This window comes from Eleutherodactylus coqui, chromosome 7 (assembly GCF_035609145.1).
Source record: "Eleutherodactylus coqui strain aEleCoq1 chromosome 7, aEleCoq1.hap1, whole genome shotgun sequence".
Classification (NCBI taxonomy): Eukaryota; Metazoa; Chordata; class Amphibia; order Anura; family Eleutherodactylidae; genus Eleutherodactylus; species Eleutherodactylus coqui.
The window spans coordinates 148421787-148439723 of NC_089843.1; the positions used below are offsets into that span (position 1 = coordinate 148421787).

Here is a 17937-nt window from a genome sequence, read left to right on the forward strand (position 1 = left end):
TACTCCATTTTTATCCAAGTACTTGCATGCATACTGTTAATAATTTGTTCAAAGATCTTACCCAGTATAGAAGTCAGGCTCACAGGCCTGTAATTTCCTGGATCCACCTTCTTCCCTTTTTTGAAGATAGGAACAACATTTGCCCTTTTCCAATCTTCTGGGACTTCTCCTGTTCTCCAGGAATTTTCAAAGATTATGGCGAGTGGTTCAGCAATCACCTCCACTGCTTCCTTTAGTATTCTAGGATGTAATTCATCTGGAGACTTGAATTAATTTAAGTTAGCTAAGTGTTCCCTCACCATCTCTCTGCTTACAGATAGCCTGCATTCTTTTATTCCCTCAATAGCACAGGGAAGATCAGCTGATGTTCCATCTACTTTCTGAGAGAAAACAGATACAAAATAGGAATTTAAAAGTTCGGCCTTCCCAACATCATTCCATCATTCTTAACCAATTCACCATTTTCATCTTGTAAGCATCCAATAGCATCTTTGACTTTTCTTTTGCTTTTGACACCCCCCCCCCCCCCACACACACACACACACGCATCCTTTTTATTGCTTTTGGCCTCTGTTGCAAGCCTCAATTCATTATTAGCTTTAGCTTTTCTGACACTTGCCCTGCAGTTTCTGCAGACCCCATTATATTCTTTAGATATTCCCCCCTCTTTTCATGTGATGAACATATTTTTCTTCCTTTTTAACATGTGTGCAAGTTCTGTGTTCATCCATCCTGCTTCGATTTCCTCCTACTTTTAAGGATTGTTAACGATTGCGCTTTGAGAATCTAATTTCGCAATATTTCCCAACCTTCTTGGGCATTTCTGTCCTTAAGAACATCCAGGCATTGGATTCTTCCAACCCTCTTTCTTCATTAAAATCTGTCTTTCTGAAATCCAGTCATCCAAACCATGTATTTTTTTTTTTAACCAGCTTTCTGTTTTGTTTTTTTTTTAAGTTTAGGGACTCGCAGCATTGCACAGCTAACATTTATTAAACAAAATTATAGAAAACCAGGTAAACCAAAAATTCCCAACAGTAAACAAATACCCCACCACCACTCTTAAAAAAGCATGAATAAATAAAAAGTAGAGATTAGTGGAATGCGAGTCACACATGTGGCCAGAAGCATAGCATGGCCATGATGGTTGACTGGCTTTGTGATGGACCACAACAGTCCATTTGGCCCATGTCCAGCACATGTAGCCTATACTGTGCCTGCCCCTGGTGTTCCACATAATTAGGACCCTGTTCATGAAAACTGGGCCCGTACCCGTCTGTATCTGGGTTCAGGAGTTGGTGATGGCGCATATACCACCAACGGTCCAATATTGTAAAAAAGCTGTGTGGGGTGCATGCCTCTACTAACGTTTGGATATAGGCCTGTATGAGGAGGAAAAATGTGCATCCATGTTACGCAGGCTTGTGGCCAGACACCTACGGAAGGCAATCGACCAGTCATATAATAACCAGTATTATATCATACCTCTAACCAATATTACATATTGGTAACCAGTATACCATAATACTGCTAACTAGTATTACGTAATACCACTAAGTAGTATTACATAATACCGCTAACCAGTATTATATAATAGCGTTACGCTTTATACGGTGCACTACATAGTACCACTGAACATGCCGCTTGTCCTGCAAACATCAAGCCCTCAGACTGCTACCCTGACAGAAAATAAAGTTATAGTTGTTGAAACGTGAGGAGACAATGTCCTCACAGCCGAATCCCCGTGTCACAGACCGCTCTACGAGCCCGTCCCTCACAGGCTTCTCACGGTTACCATGGCGCCCCCTCCCTCATAGACCGCGCGTTCTCCTGTCATCCCCGTCTACCACAGCGCGGATGCCAGCGCGGCTCTCAGCGCTACTCCCCTTATATCCTAGCCCGCGCTGTAGCCCCGCCCCTGGTCATGTGATCTCCTTATAACCTCCCGGCGCGGCGTGATGAGGCTGTAGGCGGAGCACTGGCAGTGTGTCCTTCAGCTGTAGACATGGCCTCCGCTAGCCGACAGCTCCTTGCAAGATGTATGTCTACCAGCGCCGCCTCCGCCAAGAAGCTCGCCATCAAGCACGTAACGGTGATCGGAGGAGGCCTGATGGGAGCGGGGATAGCGCAGGTGAGCGGCGTGCTATGAGGCTCGGGAGAGTGCTATACCGTACATACCATGTGTATGGGAGCGGGTGGCACCTGTCACGTGACATCTGCAGGTCCTGCACTACAGCTACACCCAGCAGTCCCTGAGCTGCAGATGTCACTGCTTGTAGGGTGGCATCTGTGTCCCCGGGTATATGGGGAAGGCTGCCTGGCAGGGGGATGTTGGCGTCCCCCGGGTATGCAAAGGGAGGCTAGCTTGGCGTCTGCACTGGAACCTCCGGTTGTGGGATCTGTTGCAGGTCCAACTGTAAAAAAATTTTGCTGCATGCCGGCCAGCTGAGCAGAAACCAAATGAGCCCCGTTAGTCAATGGCGTCTGTTCTGTGCGGTCTGGAAAAACGGAATAGTTGCTGCAGATGTGAAGGTAGACTAAATGTATGAACAGCGCTGAATGGACCCCAGTGACTATATTGGGGTCCGTTTGGATTCTGCTCGGCTGCATGGCATTTTACCGGCATCCCAGCCCTACTTCTTCTGGTATTCTGTTCTGGGAACTCTGAAGAGCGGTTCCAGCACAGATGTGGCGGCCGCCTTTAGTCCTCATGCACCCATGTGGTAGTGACATCTTGGGGTTAGTTATATCGCTTGGATGACGAGGGTCCGTAGTGCAGATCTAGAATGACCAAGAGCATTGTTCCATTCAGCGTTGATGTCGCAGCAGGTACGGGGATGACTGCCCCCTTTCTGCAGATGTGTGATGTGGCTCCTCCTGACATTCACGAACTGTGAAGCTTTCCAACTATTTATGCAAATATATATCCCCCAAGTGGATGCTTACAACATGCTTTATGCCAGAGTTCAGGTATTGACAAGCTGCAAACTTTGGAGTCTTACTGCTCTTCCTAATTAGAGATGAGCGAGTATACTCGCTAAAGGCAATTGCTCAAGCGAGCATTTGCCTTTAGCGAGTACCTGCCCGCTCGAGACTGCAGGTTCGGGTGCCGGCGCGGGGGAGCGGTGAGTAGCGGCTGTCAGCAGGGGGGAGAGAGAGATCTCTCCTCCGTTCCGCCCCGCTCTCCCCCGCAGCTCCCTGCCCGCTGCTGGCACCCGAACCTTCTGTCTCGAGCGGGCAGGTACTCGCTAAGAGCCATGCTCGCTCGAGCAATTGCCTTTAGCGAGTGTACTCGCTCATCTCTAGTTATAATTTAAGAAAAATCTACTTATCCTCTTGGCACCCCACCCCCATGCAGATGGTTCCTCGCTGTCTATGGTCATACCTCAGCCATGGTAATACGCTGACAGAAGGTAATCTCTAGGCTGCAGCAGCTGGTAACATATCAACTGGACAACCTCATGTGGAAAGCTATCTGCCTGGGGATTGGACTGCCGAAACACTCTGGTGCTGTGGGGAAGCTGCAAAGTCTTAGCCGGTGACCAAGCAGTGGGGTATTGGGTGATGCCAAGTGTTCTACAATGAAGTAATGAGAACCCGGGAGTTTGTGCTCTATCACTTCATTGACTACACGTCCACCTGCGGGCTGTACGGGTACTGGGTTAGCTGCACCCTACATTCCATGCAGATTCCTCGTTCACTGCTTCGCCATCGGGATACCTGACTAGGACAAGGACCTCTTCACCTATTTCTACTAATATTTAGTAAAACCTTATTCTTTTTACCTTTTTGTCCCCATGGAACACAACTAGCGACGCTTTGATCGCTCCTGCAGTATGATGTAATGCCATAGCATTACATCATACTGTGATCGGGCAGGCAGTCTATCAAGATGGCTTGATATGCAGTCTGCCAAGACAGCCTTTGGGCTTTTCAGAAGGCCCCCCCCCCCCCCCCCAGCTGCCATGACACCCGCACAGCTACCTGCAATCTCATCGTAGGTGGGCCGCATGGGATCCCTGAACATTTTTCGAGTCATGTAAAGGGTTAATGGTGCCGATCAACTGTGGCGTTGATTGCAACTATTGCTGGCGGGTGTCAGCTGTAATAAACAGCCGACGCCTGCGCTGTATGAAAAAAAAGGTTGGCCCACGATCTCTCTTCATACATACCCCGACTCTGGGAAGAGGTTTTCCAGGGAAATGTTATTGATGACCTGTCAATAGTTGGGTTAGGGTCTGTCGCTCGGGACCCCAACTGATCAGCTGAGCGGGCGCACGCTGTCAGCACTGCAATGACACTGAGGTCGGAGTGAAGCCTCCACACCGACCTCCGTATAGTGGCTGGTGCTTGTAACTGCAGGCATGGCTTTCATTGAAATCAATGAGAGCCTTTCCTGCAGTTACATGCGCCGGACATTATAAGGAGGTTGACATGGAGGCTTCTGCTCCGACCTCTGTGTATTTTGGAGCGGAGGCCTCAGCACAGACCTCCGTATTGTGGACGGCACTTGTAACTGCAAGCACGGCTCCCGCTGATTTCAATGAGCTGCGCCAGCCACTACACGGAGGTCGGCCTGGACGCTTCTGCTCCAACCTCAGTGTCCTTGCGGTGCTGACAGCATATGCCCGCTCAGCTGATCGAGCGGCGGACCCCGGCCAATCAACTATTGATGACCTAATCTGATGATGGATCAACAGTATTTCACTGGAAAACCCCTTTAAGTCTGCATTGATTTTGTTTGCTGTCTTGTGAATGGGGTTTTCCAATCCATATTCACTTGTTGTGTTGTAGTTTTGTGGACTTCTGATGTCGAAACCCCACTGAAAATCCACTACAAAGGGGTCTGACGTGACATTAATTACGGTGGATTTTGTTCAAATGGAGGCATATCGTGAACGCTTAAAGGGGTTGTCTCGCGGCGAAAGCGAAATTTTTTTTTCACTTACCCCCGCATTCTGCCCTGTTAAAAAGAAAGCATAGGCTAGTTTTTAAAAAGCACATTGCACTTACCTGCATCAGCGTTCTGCAGCTTCTTCTATTCGTCTTTTAAAGATGGTGCCGCTGGTCTTCTCCCACGGTGCACCACGGGTCTTCTCCCATGGTGCACCGTGGATTTTCTTCTCCTTCCTTGCGTTCCATTGCCGATTCCAGCCTCCTGATTGGCTGGAATCGGCACACATGACGGGGCGGAGCTACGATGACGACGCGGTGACCAGCTCTCCGGCACGAGCTGCCCCATTCACCAGGCAGAAGACCGCACAGCGCAAGCGCGTCTAAACGCCATAAGACATCAGAATTACACGGATCCATGGCGACGGGGACGCCAGCAACGGAGCAGGTAAGTGAATAACTTCTGTATGGCTCATATTTAATGCACGATGTATATTACAAAGTGCATTAATATGGCCATACAGAAGTGTATAACCCCACTTGCTGCCGCGAGACAACCCCTTTAAGTTTTACTTACAGTAAGTCATGACGGTGGTGTGATCTGTATTGGTGCGAATGAACTTTCACAGCAGACTTGATTGCTAACGGGATATGCTTCAGTAGAAGCTGCTGTAGTCACACTTGTGTCTAGTGGGGAAATGGGCAGGGGACTAGAACTGACAGCGCAAAACCATACCACAGTTGACTGCTGGGTGCACAGACCCGAAGATGCTTAGAAATGGGGCTAAAGGGAAACTAACTCTGTTATAATAGATTGATGTGCTCAGAGGAAATGCATCTTCATCTAAGGACATCTGAGCACTTGTAAGGTACTGCTGTAAAGGGAGTGCAGCCGGGACATTGGATTGTGGCCCTGTGATGTGCCCTGCAGATCTGACCGATTAGGTTAATGTTTAATCTGGTCTGTGCTGAACTGTGAAATGCTGAGTTTTACTGGCCTGTCTTGTCTCAAGGCTTCACCTTTGGTCTAAAGTCATCACTGATTATCTTATGTGGTAAAGGTCAACTTTTCAAAGTGTTAGACTATCCTATTTGAAAAATACTACTTAAGGCCCTTTTAGACAACAATTTTCGCTCAGCCATTTTTTGAGCGATAAATCGTTGTCTCCAAGTGTAGTTTTCATTAAGGAACCGCTGATCATTCTCTCTCAGCATGCGGAAAGATCAGGAATTCGCAGCCGGAAACAGCTGATACTATGGTTTCAGCTGTATCCCGCTCCCTGAACACAGCGGTCCAGCTGTGTTCTCCATACCAGATCTGAGCGCACTGCTGTATAACAGCTGGGCGCTCCGAGCAGGGAACAGCTGGATGCAGAAGACAAGCGGGTGGCTCCACTTGTCTTCTGAATCCCCCGCTCGGAGCACAAGGTGATCACTCAACGTTTGAGCAATCATCTAGCGCTGTTATCAAAAAGCACACGACGATAATCGCTCAAGACTTTTTTTTTTCTTTTCTTTGAGCAATGATCATTGTCTAAACCAGGCTTTATGCGGTGGGAGATTAGTTGTGGACTTCTGATGAGCATTGCGCACCAAAAACTCTACTAGAAATTACAGTACAGTTTTGGCATTATGAAATTGTATTAAAGGGGTTCTGACATTAAAAAAAAAAAAAAAATTACTCGCCAGGACCGATCGTCTGGCATCTTCTTCTGTGGCTTGTAGAAGCAGAGCAGGAGCGGTCGACGACAACAGGAGACAAGGTAAGTATTATGCTTTTATGCTTTAACAGCCATTAAATCGTGGGTTCCCTGTGTCCATTAGGTAGACCAGGGAACAATGGCTGTTAAAGCATAAAAACATTCATGTCAGAACCCCTTTCAAGGGTTTTTATCCTTATCATAGCATAGGGGTTAGCTTGCTGATTGGTGGGGCCTGTGGACTGGTACCCCCTTCCACCAATGCTAAGATTTCAGCCCCCAGCGCATCCCAAAATCTGGGCAGCAGAGGTCACGCATATGCACCTTTTCTACTTCAGTGGGATTGTTGGAGATGGTTCTTGTAGCAAAAGGGTTAAGAGAACCTGGCAGCAAGATAACGCTGAGGTGCCACAGTACTAATGTCTTGCTCAATAGCGCTGGACTTTAAGAGCGCATAAATAAGACCTCTGCTTGAAAGTGGCTGTTCAACATGTAATGCTGATATTGTTCACGCTTGTGTTTTGTAGGTGGCCGCAGCAACCGGGCACACAGTAGTATTAGTGGACCAGACTGATGACCTCTTGAAAAAGTCCTCCAAAAGTATTGAAGACAGCTTGAAAAGAGTCACCAAAAAGATGTTTGCAGACAAGCCTGAGGTGACATTCTGGTATCTTACTCTGCTTTAACTTCTCCTCTGTGATATGAGGGTTCTAGAAGCTTCGAAAAGTCCTCCGGCCCCCTTGGAGCCTAATGCCTGATGTCCACGGGGAAAATACATTTATTAAATCCGTGTGGGTCTCCCACATGCGTGATCCGCATATAAAATTGCCCACAGGATATCATTGACCACCCGTTAATTAAATGGCTGCGGATGGGATTTTTTAAGCAATTTGCGGATGGCCTGTGTGGAAATTAAAACGCTCCATTTTTAACACGGATGGGCTCAGTTGCCCTCTATCTCAATTGATCTGCCGCATACAAAAAGACAATTAAAAGTGCATCCGCTGAGGAAATCCGTGCAGGCCATATTTTTCCCGTGGACACGAGGCCTTACACGGACGAGGTGTTAGACAAACAATGGCCGGAAACTCATCCCAGTGATGCTTGCAGGTTTTGCAGGCATAGCTCACAGTGCTGCTGGCATGGAGGCGGAGCGGACCAGTGAGCGTTTACCCTCCCCTGCCCGCTTCAGTTCACGGTAAGCAGTCTTTCAAAAGTGAAGTACTGCTGTTTACGCTGAATGGCACGTCGGTCAGTAACTGAAAATTCTCATGCATTTACACAGGACGACTATCATTCAAATTCTCGCGGGAGCACAAGAATCTGAATGATTCTGACCGCTAATCGTCCCGTGTAAAAGGGCCATAAGGCAAGCGGTACACTAGGGTGGCCCTTAGCTCTATGTAATTTTCCAAAAGTTAAACTTTAGCTGCTCCCACCCCCTAATCCTGTTCCAATCAACAAAAAGCCGGGCAAAACTTCAGCTCAATCAGACAACTGCTAGGCGACCCTCAAACTCCTTGAAGTTGGAACATATACGCATTACACAATGATTAATTCCATTCAAAAGCTGTATACTCTTCCCTATCTCAACCTTTTCTTGTGCGATACAGCTCCATTGAAATCGAGGAAGCACCTGCCGACATAGCCAACAGATTTTCACATTTACAAGCTAAGAGCTAAAGGGGGTCACAACCTGCAGACATCTTAACTTTTTTGAAATGTCAGGAAGTTGAGGTACATCTTAACTCTTACAGATGTATTCCACTGGAGCTCGGGCTGACTCATTATAACGGGGGCTATAATAGTAATGGACTCTGATCACTGCAGAGCTTGTAATGTGTTTTGGAACCTGTCTGTTAAATCCCCATGAAAGCAATTGGTTGTGTAGCTGATTTTCTTCATGGATTCTATTTTTCAGGCTGCTTCTCAGTTTATTGCGAAAACCCTGTCCAACTTCAGTACTAGCACAGACCCAGCGGCCGTGGTGCACAGCACTGATCTAGTGGTGGAGGCCATCGTTGAGAACTTGGAAGTGAAAAACGAACTCTTCAAGAGACTGGATAAATTTGCTCCAGAGTAGGACACATTATTGAATTATTAGTTTATGCAACAGTTTCTGCTACTTATAGTGGTAAAAATCTCCTAATATGGTGTGCAAATACATTATATAAAATACTTAAATATCATAAATACGGTCAGGAAAAAGTGCAATGCAACTACCTGATACACTCATAACTGCATAGCAGTGTCAGTTGTATTGAATGGTAAGAGGGTAACCCATGTAATACTATAATGGGGGTGGTGGGGGGTGATGGTACGCTCTAAAGCTCCTTCCCTTGCTGCGAATACTGCATAACACGGCAATGAAATTTGTAGGATTTTATGTAACTTATCGACTCTGGTGGACTCTTCTCTGGTTAACCCAATGTTCCTACTCCTCAAGGCACCCCAACAGGTAATGCCTTCTGGATTTCCTCAGTATTAGGGCTTTTTTACGTGTGCCTGCCGGTGCCATAAAAGCGCATAAATGGGCGCACAAAGTTAAAGTTTTTGCGCCCATTCAGACGGCCTGGCGCATATACGATGATCCCGCAATGCCATCTGGCGGGGGGAGACAGTTTAGCTCTACTAAGCTGTCTCCCTCTTCCCTCCCCCTCGCCAGCTCTCAGCAATAGGGCCCACTCTGTCGGCAGCCAGCAATGGAATGGGGAAGGAGCTTGGCAGCTAAATATGTCCCCTCCCATTGCAAACTGTTGGCAATGGGAGATGGTCTCTGGCAGCTGTCGTAGGCTCTCATAGGAGTCTATGCAGCCGTTGACATATTTGAACCAGAAAGATAGTCCTGGAGCTATTTTTTTTTTTTTTTTTTTTCTGGCCAGCGTAAAGGCGCTAGGCGTTTTTTACACCGCAGGAATACACCAGTGTGATCTGATACATTGGAATGCAATGCATCAGATAGTAGTGTATATCGGCTAGCCGTGAAACCAGTGGCCAATATACGCTCGTGTGAATAAGCCCTTACGCAGGTGATGTAATTGTCGGTGCCTCAGACATTGCTACAGGTGTTTGACTATAGGATATCCTGAAAACCCAACCGTTTTGGGTGCCTTGAGGCCTTTAGTTAGGAAATGCTGGGTTAACCCTCTGGCTATGTACTTGTACATCACAGCTGCCTATCATGTACACATATTGAAGAAAGCAGAATGGTGTATAAATATTAAAATGTAACATTTAATAAGTACACATTAAAATGGCCTCAATCTAAAACATGCAAACATGATAAACACTCCTCCTGGGGTCACAAACCTAGATTCATCTTACCGGTCCCTTCATGACAGGCAGATGAAATTGATAAGTAATTGCCTCTCCTGTAACAAGGGTAGTGGGAAAATCTAACAAAGTGGAGCAGGTTAACTGGTATCATGTGGAGAAAATGTCTGCCCCTACTTACCTGCCTAACTTTAGCCCTCTTCCCTGCCACAGAGCACAATGCCAAAATTGACTGTCCCATCCAGAACCTATTCCTTTAAATGACTATACACACCCTGTTGTGGCCCCAAGACTTATCTGATGTTTCATCCATTAATTATGGGAAATGCATGACTTCACCAAGAAATGTGATAATTCAGTACACTAGTGTCACCTGGGGCACCTATTATTACAAGATTCATTACGCCTGAAGAAATACTAAATCTGTAAGTGTTGGGTAAACTCAAGAACCATGCCAAGCGTTGACTAATGATCCTACGTCACCTGCAGCGTGTCTGTGTGCCGAGGTGCTAAGAGCTTACTGGAAGGCAAAACAGAGAAAAATATCATAATGTCACTAATTTGCCCAAGTAGTGCCAGGTTTGTGTTGTAGCATAGAAAGGGGGTTAATAATTTATTATAATAGTATTATCTGTAATAGTAGGGGATGGGAGGAGCACAACAGACCGCTTGCCAGAATGAGCCTTTATATTCTCCAGCACTGAAGTATCCACATGGATTTTTCTCTTTGGATGGCAATCCTTTATTTTCAGCCATATGTTCTAACTAGCTGATATACCCGGCTTTGCCCGAGTTAATTTCATATTGGTGTTTTTCTGCTGTTCACACGGAAAATCTTATGCAGTCGTGGTTACTTTAGAGATACCGGAAAAAATATGTTCACCATTTTGCATGGTTCTTTGCGTTACCCAGGAAACACCATGTGGGGGTAACCATGCGACGTTTCCTTTATATAAAATGACATCAGGAAGTGAGAGAATTAGACTCCATATGTAAAATTTGGGTGCTAATTCTTTTGTGCTTAGAATTGAATAATTGAGTTGGGACCCATTAACTTCTCCTGTTCATGACCTAATCAATGCTTGTGCCAATTTAATGTTTCTATGACATCGGGAAGTTGGAGAATTAGTAGTCAGTCAGTCAGTGAGGGCTTTCGTCTTGATATAGATAAATAGAAATGCTTGTTTTTAAACTCCAGCTGTGCTGTAGGACCACACACTAGTGTATATCTTCCTGAAAACTTGTACATTCACGCATGCCATCTCTGTGCACAGAGTTTACTGTGAGACTGGACTGCTGCGTTCCTGACACATTATGGTATTGTCTCCTGTGCACTTACTCCCCCCTTTCCAACTCAGTAATTCTCTAGCTCCAATAACTGCACATTATTGAACAGTATGGCTTCCTCTCTGACTTGAATGCTCTGCCTAGAAGTTCAGCCTCATCTCACTGTCACAGATTGCCTCTGTGCTGGCGGATGGAGACAGCAGACTGGGTGAGAAAAGTATAGGCTGCAGTTGGAATAGGCTAGGATCGGTTACTCAATATTTAGTCAAAGTGAAAGCTTGGCTTGCCAGGTCTAGAAGGGTTATCTCTACTCTTGGAAGGACACTGAACAGACAGGGAAGGGACCCTTCAGCCTATAAAGTGCAGGGACACTTAAGCTAGATTTAGCCTTGCTAAAAAGTGCAGTCAAATACGGTGTCGTGTTATGTGGGGGCAACCCAGGTGAGAACGGCGGTGTGGCTAATTTCTATAGAGTGCCAGAAAAAGCCTTGTCCCATATTTGACTGGTGAATCCCTTTAACTGCTCTTCCTTTCTTAGACATACCATATTTGCCAGCAACACCTCTTCACTGCCAATAACTGACATAGCCAATTCCACGACTAGGCAGGACCGGTTTGGAGGGCTGCATTTCTTCAATCCTGTCCCAATGATGAAGCTGGTTGAGGTAAGCCTGTGCGCTAGGACTGAGTGTTTAACAGTTTCACAGAAGTCGCACAAACCTGTATGTATTGGCTGAAATTCTGTCTACGTACTCACCATACCCAACAATAGATGGGAAAGATATTTTATTTTTGTTCTTTCTTAGCCTTTTAAGGCTCCTGCACGCTGGTGAGAGCAATATCAGGATGTGATTGACACCCCGATATCACTTTCGCAATCCTTCTTAAAGCCCTGGATGCGAGGCGTTTCTGCAGCGGAACAGTCTCCCATCCCTGCAGGGCTAAAGGAATCTCCTGTTGTGGCTGTCACAGCCACGGCAGGAGATGGTGGTCTTCTCCCACTGCTTCCCAAAAGGGACGGTGGCAGCAGCCCCATCCCCATTGACGTCAATGGGCGAGGATCGCGAGCCCCTGCCACTGCTGTCACAGGGGACTCCTACGCAACAAGGATTTTCAGGGTAGGTGTTGAAATATAATTGATCACTGCTGGGCGCTACCTCTGATTGGTCACAGTGCTCAGCCAATCAGAGGTAGCGCTTCAGGAGTTGGGGATTTTTAATCCCCAGCCAGAAGAGCAGAAAAGTGCCGGGACCTGCAAGAAGCACTGGAGATGACAGCGCTTCTAAGTTGTTTGTATTCTACATTTTTATTTTTCTACAGTTATTGATGATTTTCAGGGGGCTCTTATATTTCAAGCCTTTCCCCGAAAATCCTTGTTGTGGGGAGTCCCCTGTTGCAGCATTGGCAGGGGATCACTATCCTCACCCATTGACCTCCAATGGGGCTGCCACTGGACCCTTTGGAAATAAAGGGCAAGATCGCAAAAAGAATGGACTTGCCGGGACTGTTTCAATGCTGCATCGCAAGCATTAAAACATCGCGAATGCACATGGAGCCATTGGCTTCATATTTTTGTAATCTCTCGCAGCACTGGGAAATCGTGCGATTCCCTTGCCAGTGTGAAGCCACCCTTAAACTGGCAAATGTGTATGACTTTCCATTTCCACCTTGGGTTTATACACAGAAACCTTACCAGAAAGGTAGAGAATACCTGCCCTCTGTTAGTGTATGCCTGCCTGCAGACGGCTAGGTTGGATCCCCAGCGAGATTTCTCGCAGTGGGATCCGACCCTGCGCCCCTGCATTGACCAGTGCAGCTCGCACCTTCTCCCGCGGCTCCAGCTCTGTGATGCGCCAGCTGGTAGGCAGTTGGCACATGAGCGGAACCGGGGTACCGGGAGTGACATTTCTGCGCGGGCCTCTGCGAGACCCACACAGCAATAGAACATGCCGCCATTTGTTTTCCACGCATGATTTCATGTGGACAAATCGCGGCCGTCTGCCTAGTATTGCGTTTTCTAATGCTATGGCACCAGCCACGGGCGGAAATTCTGCGGGAAATCCCGCTGCGGAATTTCCACCTGTGTGCAGGGGGCCTATAGTGGCCACTCCGGAGTAAGTTTCATGGAGACTTAGTAAAGTTTTTTTTAATTTTTTTTATTTTTATTTTTTTTTTCTCTAAACGAGGTAATCCAGTGATTCAAAGAGTTCTATGCTTCATAGGGTGATAACCTGTAAGTTTGCAATATGTTATAGCTTGTTTAACAAAGCTGAATGTGCACTTGCCAGTAACTGCCAATGGGGCATTGTGGGAGATGTAGTCTTTGCACTCCCTGGCAACCATATTAAATAACTATGTGAAAATCTGATCTGGCTGGAATGTAACCATGGTGCAGGTCAGCAAAAAGCTACTGGAGTTCAGTTTGATTTAGATGAGTGTTTGGAATAATGGCAATAAGTTGAAATGTTGAGGAAAGTTTGACAATTTGTGTCTGGAATACCACCTTAACTTCTTCCTTGCAAAACTTTTAAAACTAAAACAACTTTATTCTGGGCAAAAAAAAAGGTTTGTACAACCGTCTCTTCTCTCCGTACATGGAACTGTTGAACTTGTGTCAGTCGAAAGAAGAAAAAATGAATGCGGACAGTTTTCCTGAGGCCTTGCGTTGATCTTTCAGGTTATTAAGACACCAATGACCAGCCAGACGACCTTCGATTCTCTCATGGATTTTAGTAAGGCACTAGGAAAGACCCCCGTGTCGTGTCAGGTAAGCTGTTATGCTCTTATGTCAGGTTAATTCCTTATTTTATGGGTATTTCTGTTCACTTGCTGTGGTAACCAGTAATACTGTGATCATGCATGACCAGTGTTTCTTTAAGTGGACAAGAATTAATATTGCAATATTGCTCCTTTCCAGGACACCCCTGGGTTTATTGTTAACCGCCTTCTGGTACCCTACCTAATGGAATCCGTCCGTCTCCATGAAAAAGGTATGTCACTGCGTCACTTGTTGCTTAGCAGCCCAATCTACATTGCCATAAGAGCAACTAATGGCTTGGTCCTTGTAAGTTTGGCTTTTTCCACATCAAGAACTCCTATCTTGTGTTGGGTGCCAATGCATGTACACACCCATAATACCAAACTAGTCATCTTCTGTTATAGCCCTTCTCTGCTAAGGACCAATGAGTTGTGTGTTCAGGCATGTTGGTTGGAGCACCAGCAGTTTTTGCTTGGCTGCACCACCTGTTCCTCAGAACAGTTCTTGACATCCCCCTCACACCTTTTTGTTGAGGTGTTTAAATCGCATGATCCACTTTTTGGCTGACTATATTCCGTCACAGCCGTGGACAGGGAGGCCTAAAGCAGACGTTGTTGCCCTGCTCTGCTTCGGTCCTCCTGCAGCTCCATAGTGGGGAAGACCAGGGGATAGAAATTCTTAAGAGTGTTTTGAGGCAATTTCTATTTGATAGAATCCTGCAGATTCTATGGCTAATGAAGTAGGATGTAAAGTTTTCTTGCATGAGACTAAGGTTCCTTCCTCTGGCCCTGCTACTGCAGAGCCTGGAGCAACCCCGGTCTCAGTGTTATCTGGTGGGGAGTACATTACTATATGTATATTAGGATGGTCCAGATTTCCCTTCCAGGGGAGACGCATCATTCAACACGGCAAAATAAATTGAAATGAGCTGGTGATCAACAGTAAAGTAGTGATCACTTTTTTGTTGCTTTTTGCACATGTATATGTTTTTTTTATGTCTTTTTATTTAGTATGACAGGTCATGCAATTTATCTTGCCAAGGGCTCTTTCACATGAGTGTATATCGGCCACCGTTTTCACAGCCAGCCAACATATGTGAAGTGTGTGGTGTAAAAACTCATGACTGGGCATACAAATCTAATGTTATATGGCACCATTTAAAAATGCAACGCATCCCGCAAAAAACAAGCTTTCCTACAGCAACCTTGATGGATAAATAAAGGAGTTACGATTTCCCCCCCCCCCACCCCCCCCCAAGGTGGGAGGAAAAAGAAAAAGGGGCCGCATCACTAAGGGTGTGAAAACCCAGTACTTTGAGGGTCCAAGTTCCAGTACTTGGCATCTACTTTGTTCAAGACTTAGAGTTATTGTTTATCTTCAAGGCTGCATCCAAAATTAGGGAAAATCTCATAACTGCTAACTAATTTAGGACTAAAAAAGTGAACTAAAAATCCTTTGGAAAAACTGTGTGGTTATTTAAAATAATAAAGGCGGTTAACTCCTAGGGTGCTGTCATGGAGGGCCTCTCAGAATTCATTCTCACCACTAATTTGGTTTCTATCTCCACCCCCTTCCTGCATCTAGAAACTACAAATACCCTAAAAACTAAGCAAGCTGGCATGTGAACAGTTTTCCTATTCTATGCACACCCTAATGGGTTGTACAGAGAACGCTCAAAGAATTTGCGTCGCTACAGCTTAATGTACGTGTGTAAGGGTGTTTTGGTTTTTTTTCCAGGTCATGCATCTAAGGAAGACATTGATGTTGCAATGAAGTTGGGAGCTGGTTACCCAATGGGTCCTTTTGAACTCCTGGATTACGTTGGCCTTGACACCAGTAAATACATCATTGATGGTAGGCACAGCCACTTACCTGAATAAGCAGAATACAAGCTGTTGGGTGGAAGAATCTTCCAAGTGGACGTCTTTCAGATCTTCTTCTTCTCTTGCCTAATCCATTATGTTAGGCCTCCTGCACACGGGCAAAAAATTCTGCAGCGGGATTTCCCGCATAATTGCCGCCCGCTGCCATAGCATTGCATTACAAAATGCAATCCTATGCACACAGCCGCGACTTGTCTGCACAAAAACATATGTGGAAAACAAATCGCCCCATGTTCTATTTCTGTGTGGGTCTCAGAGGCCTGCACAGAAACGTCACTAGAGATCCGCCGGCTCCGCTCTGCGCATGCGGCAGCCGGCACAGAGCTTCGGTGACGTGGAAGCAGGTGAGCCATGCTGGTCCCTGCAGGTGGCGCAGGTCTGATCCCACTGCAAGAATGCTCGCAGTTGGATCAGACTCAGCCGTCTGCAGGCTGCCTTAGAAATGCTTTATTTCAGGAGCAGAAGTTGGTGGGGAAGTAACTAGGATTTATAAAAACTTCAGCTATCTGTATTATCTTGAATTCTATTAATTCTGTCACTTTTGTATCCCCCGCATACCAGGTTGGTACCAGATGGAGCCTGAAAACCCACTTTTTGCCCCCAGTGAATTGCTGAATAAACTAGTGGCTGACAAGAAACTGGGGAAGAAGACTGGAGAGGGATTTTATAAATACAAGTAACTGCTGCCCTGCAAATACATATATTTTTATAGTCTGTGCTGCTTGCTACATGATAGCTCTGACTGGTCCGTTTTGCTGGTTGACATCAGTCTTCCCAGCACACTACACATTGATACTCTAGTGCCTTAGAACAAGGAATCGTTCCATGATCAAAATACTTTTTGTACAGTGTCATAACCAAGCGGGAGTCAATAAAATGATGAATGTTCTGTTGTCTTTTTGATGATTTTTACAAAAGCCTGAACATGACAAATAGGCCATCTGGATCATTTAGCATTGTGTCATCTTGCAGTGGACATAGGACATGTTAAAAGCACCCTGTTGGACACAGATGCCTGACAGATTGTCCCAGTGATAATCGTTCCTGTGCTTTTATACAGGAACCATCATATCTAATGAATGGAGATGGAGTGGGCTGGGGATCGTGCCAACCCGCCTCATTCACAGTAAGGAGGCAGATGTTCATAAGTGATTGACTGTCCACTTACACGTAATGATCCGTCGTTCAGTTGCTGCATGCATTTACACGCAATAATCGTTCAGATTCCTGTGATCCTTTTCATAGATGTACAATAAAGGGGACTTTACCTGATCAACCCTGGTAGAATATCTCCTGCCTTCAGTATGGAGGAGGTTGTTGGGTGCTCGTATCTGGCATAAGGAATATGATCAGACAAGTCCATGTTCTCTTCAGGGTTACCCATGGCTGAATCTCCACTGATCAGACATCTCCGTTGTCAAATTATTTGTGACACTTTGGTACCTGGTTACAGTCCCACTTAGTGGCAGCGAAGAACACCACTGACATGCGGTTGGTGCACTTAAGCTGATGATCATGACTTTGCAAGTAAACTTTTTTTTTTTTTTTTAACTTACAAAACCAACATTAAATATTGGTGGTTGGCACAGATGTAGGCTGCTGCACATGGCACCATATACTTGAGTCTACAGATCAGAAGTGATGTGTGGTAACACATACAGCCCTGCTTCATAGAACAGTTGGTTACAGTCATGCCAAAACTCGTGAATCTACGGCTTGCAGTGTTGTAGCATCTAAACTAATGAGATTACACCTGGTGTTTGCAATGGGAGGGGGTGGGATGAGGGGTGGAGCTAAGCTTCACTCTGTCCCACCCACTCCCATCGCTGGCTATGGACAAGGGATGGGAGCTGAGCTCCACCCACTGCATACTGCACTAGTTGTGTAATATACTGCGTATTTACGTGTCTCATTGTGTTTTGGTCCTGCACATGCTCACAAAAACAGAATGGCCCATTGTCTAGATGTGTAAATACACAGGTTTCCTGTGTATTTACACATGGCCATTGACTTGAATTACCTATTACAGTGCATAATGCACACCAAAATAGGACCGGCCATGAGCTTTGTGTTTTTGTTTTGTTTTTTTTCTTTTTCATACAACCAAAAGTCGCATGAACAGCACACGTGAATGAACCCATTG

At 45.9% G+C, this 17937-nt stretch overlaps 1 protein-coding gene across 1 annotated transcript; it reads left to right on the top strand.

Moving 5' to 3' along the window:
• Positions 1-1948: 1948 nt before the first annotated feature.
• HADH (hydroxyacyl-CoA dehydrogenase) lies at positions 1949-16683 on the top strand. The gene is made up of 8 exons (XM_066573814.1): positions 1949-2131; positions 7121-7249; positions 8515-8672; positions 11692-11818; positions 13831-13920; positions 14071-14143; positions 15649-15765; positions 16356-16683. Exons 1-8 carry the CDS (start codon positions 2006-2008, stop codon positions 16472-16474), a joined length of 939 nt encoding a protein of 312 aa, XP_066429911.1. The 5' UTR covers positions 1949-2005; the 3' UTR covers positions 16475-16683.
• Positions 16684-17937: the final 1254 nt, after the last annotated feature.

What these genes read in the sequence shown, in the direction of transcription:
- HADH (XM_066573814.1), top strand. Translation starts at nt 2,006, where the DNA reads ATGGCCTCCGCTAGCCGACAGCTCCTTGCAAGATGTATGTCTACCAGC. An exon ending in CAATGATGAAGCTGGTTGAG is followed by an intron (nt 11,819 to 13,830) that starts GTAAGCCTGTGC and finishes TTGATCTTTCAG; the next exon opens with GTTATTAAGACACCAATGAC. An exon ending in CAGTAAATACATCATTGATG is followed by an intron (nt 15,766 to 16,355) that starts GTAGGCACAGCC and finishes CCCGCATACCAG; the next exon opens with GTTGGTACCAGATGGAGCCT.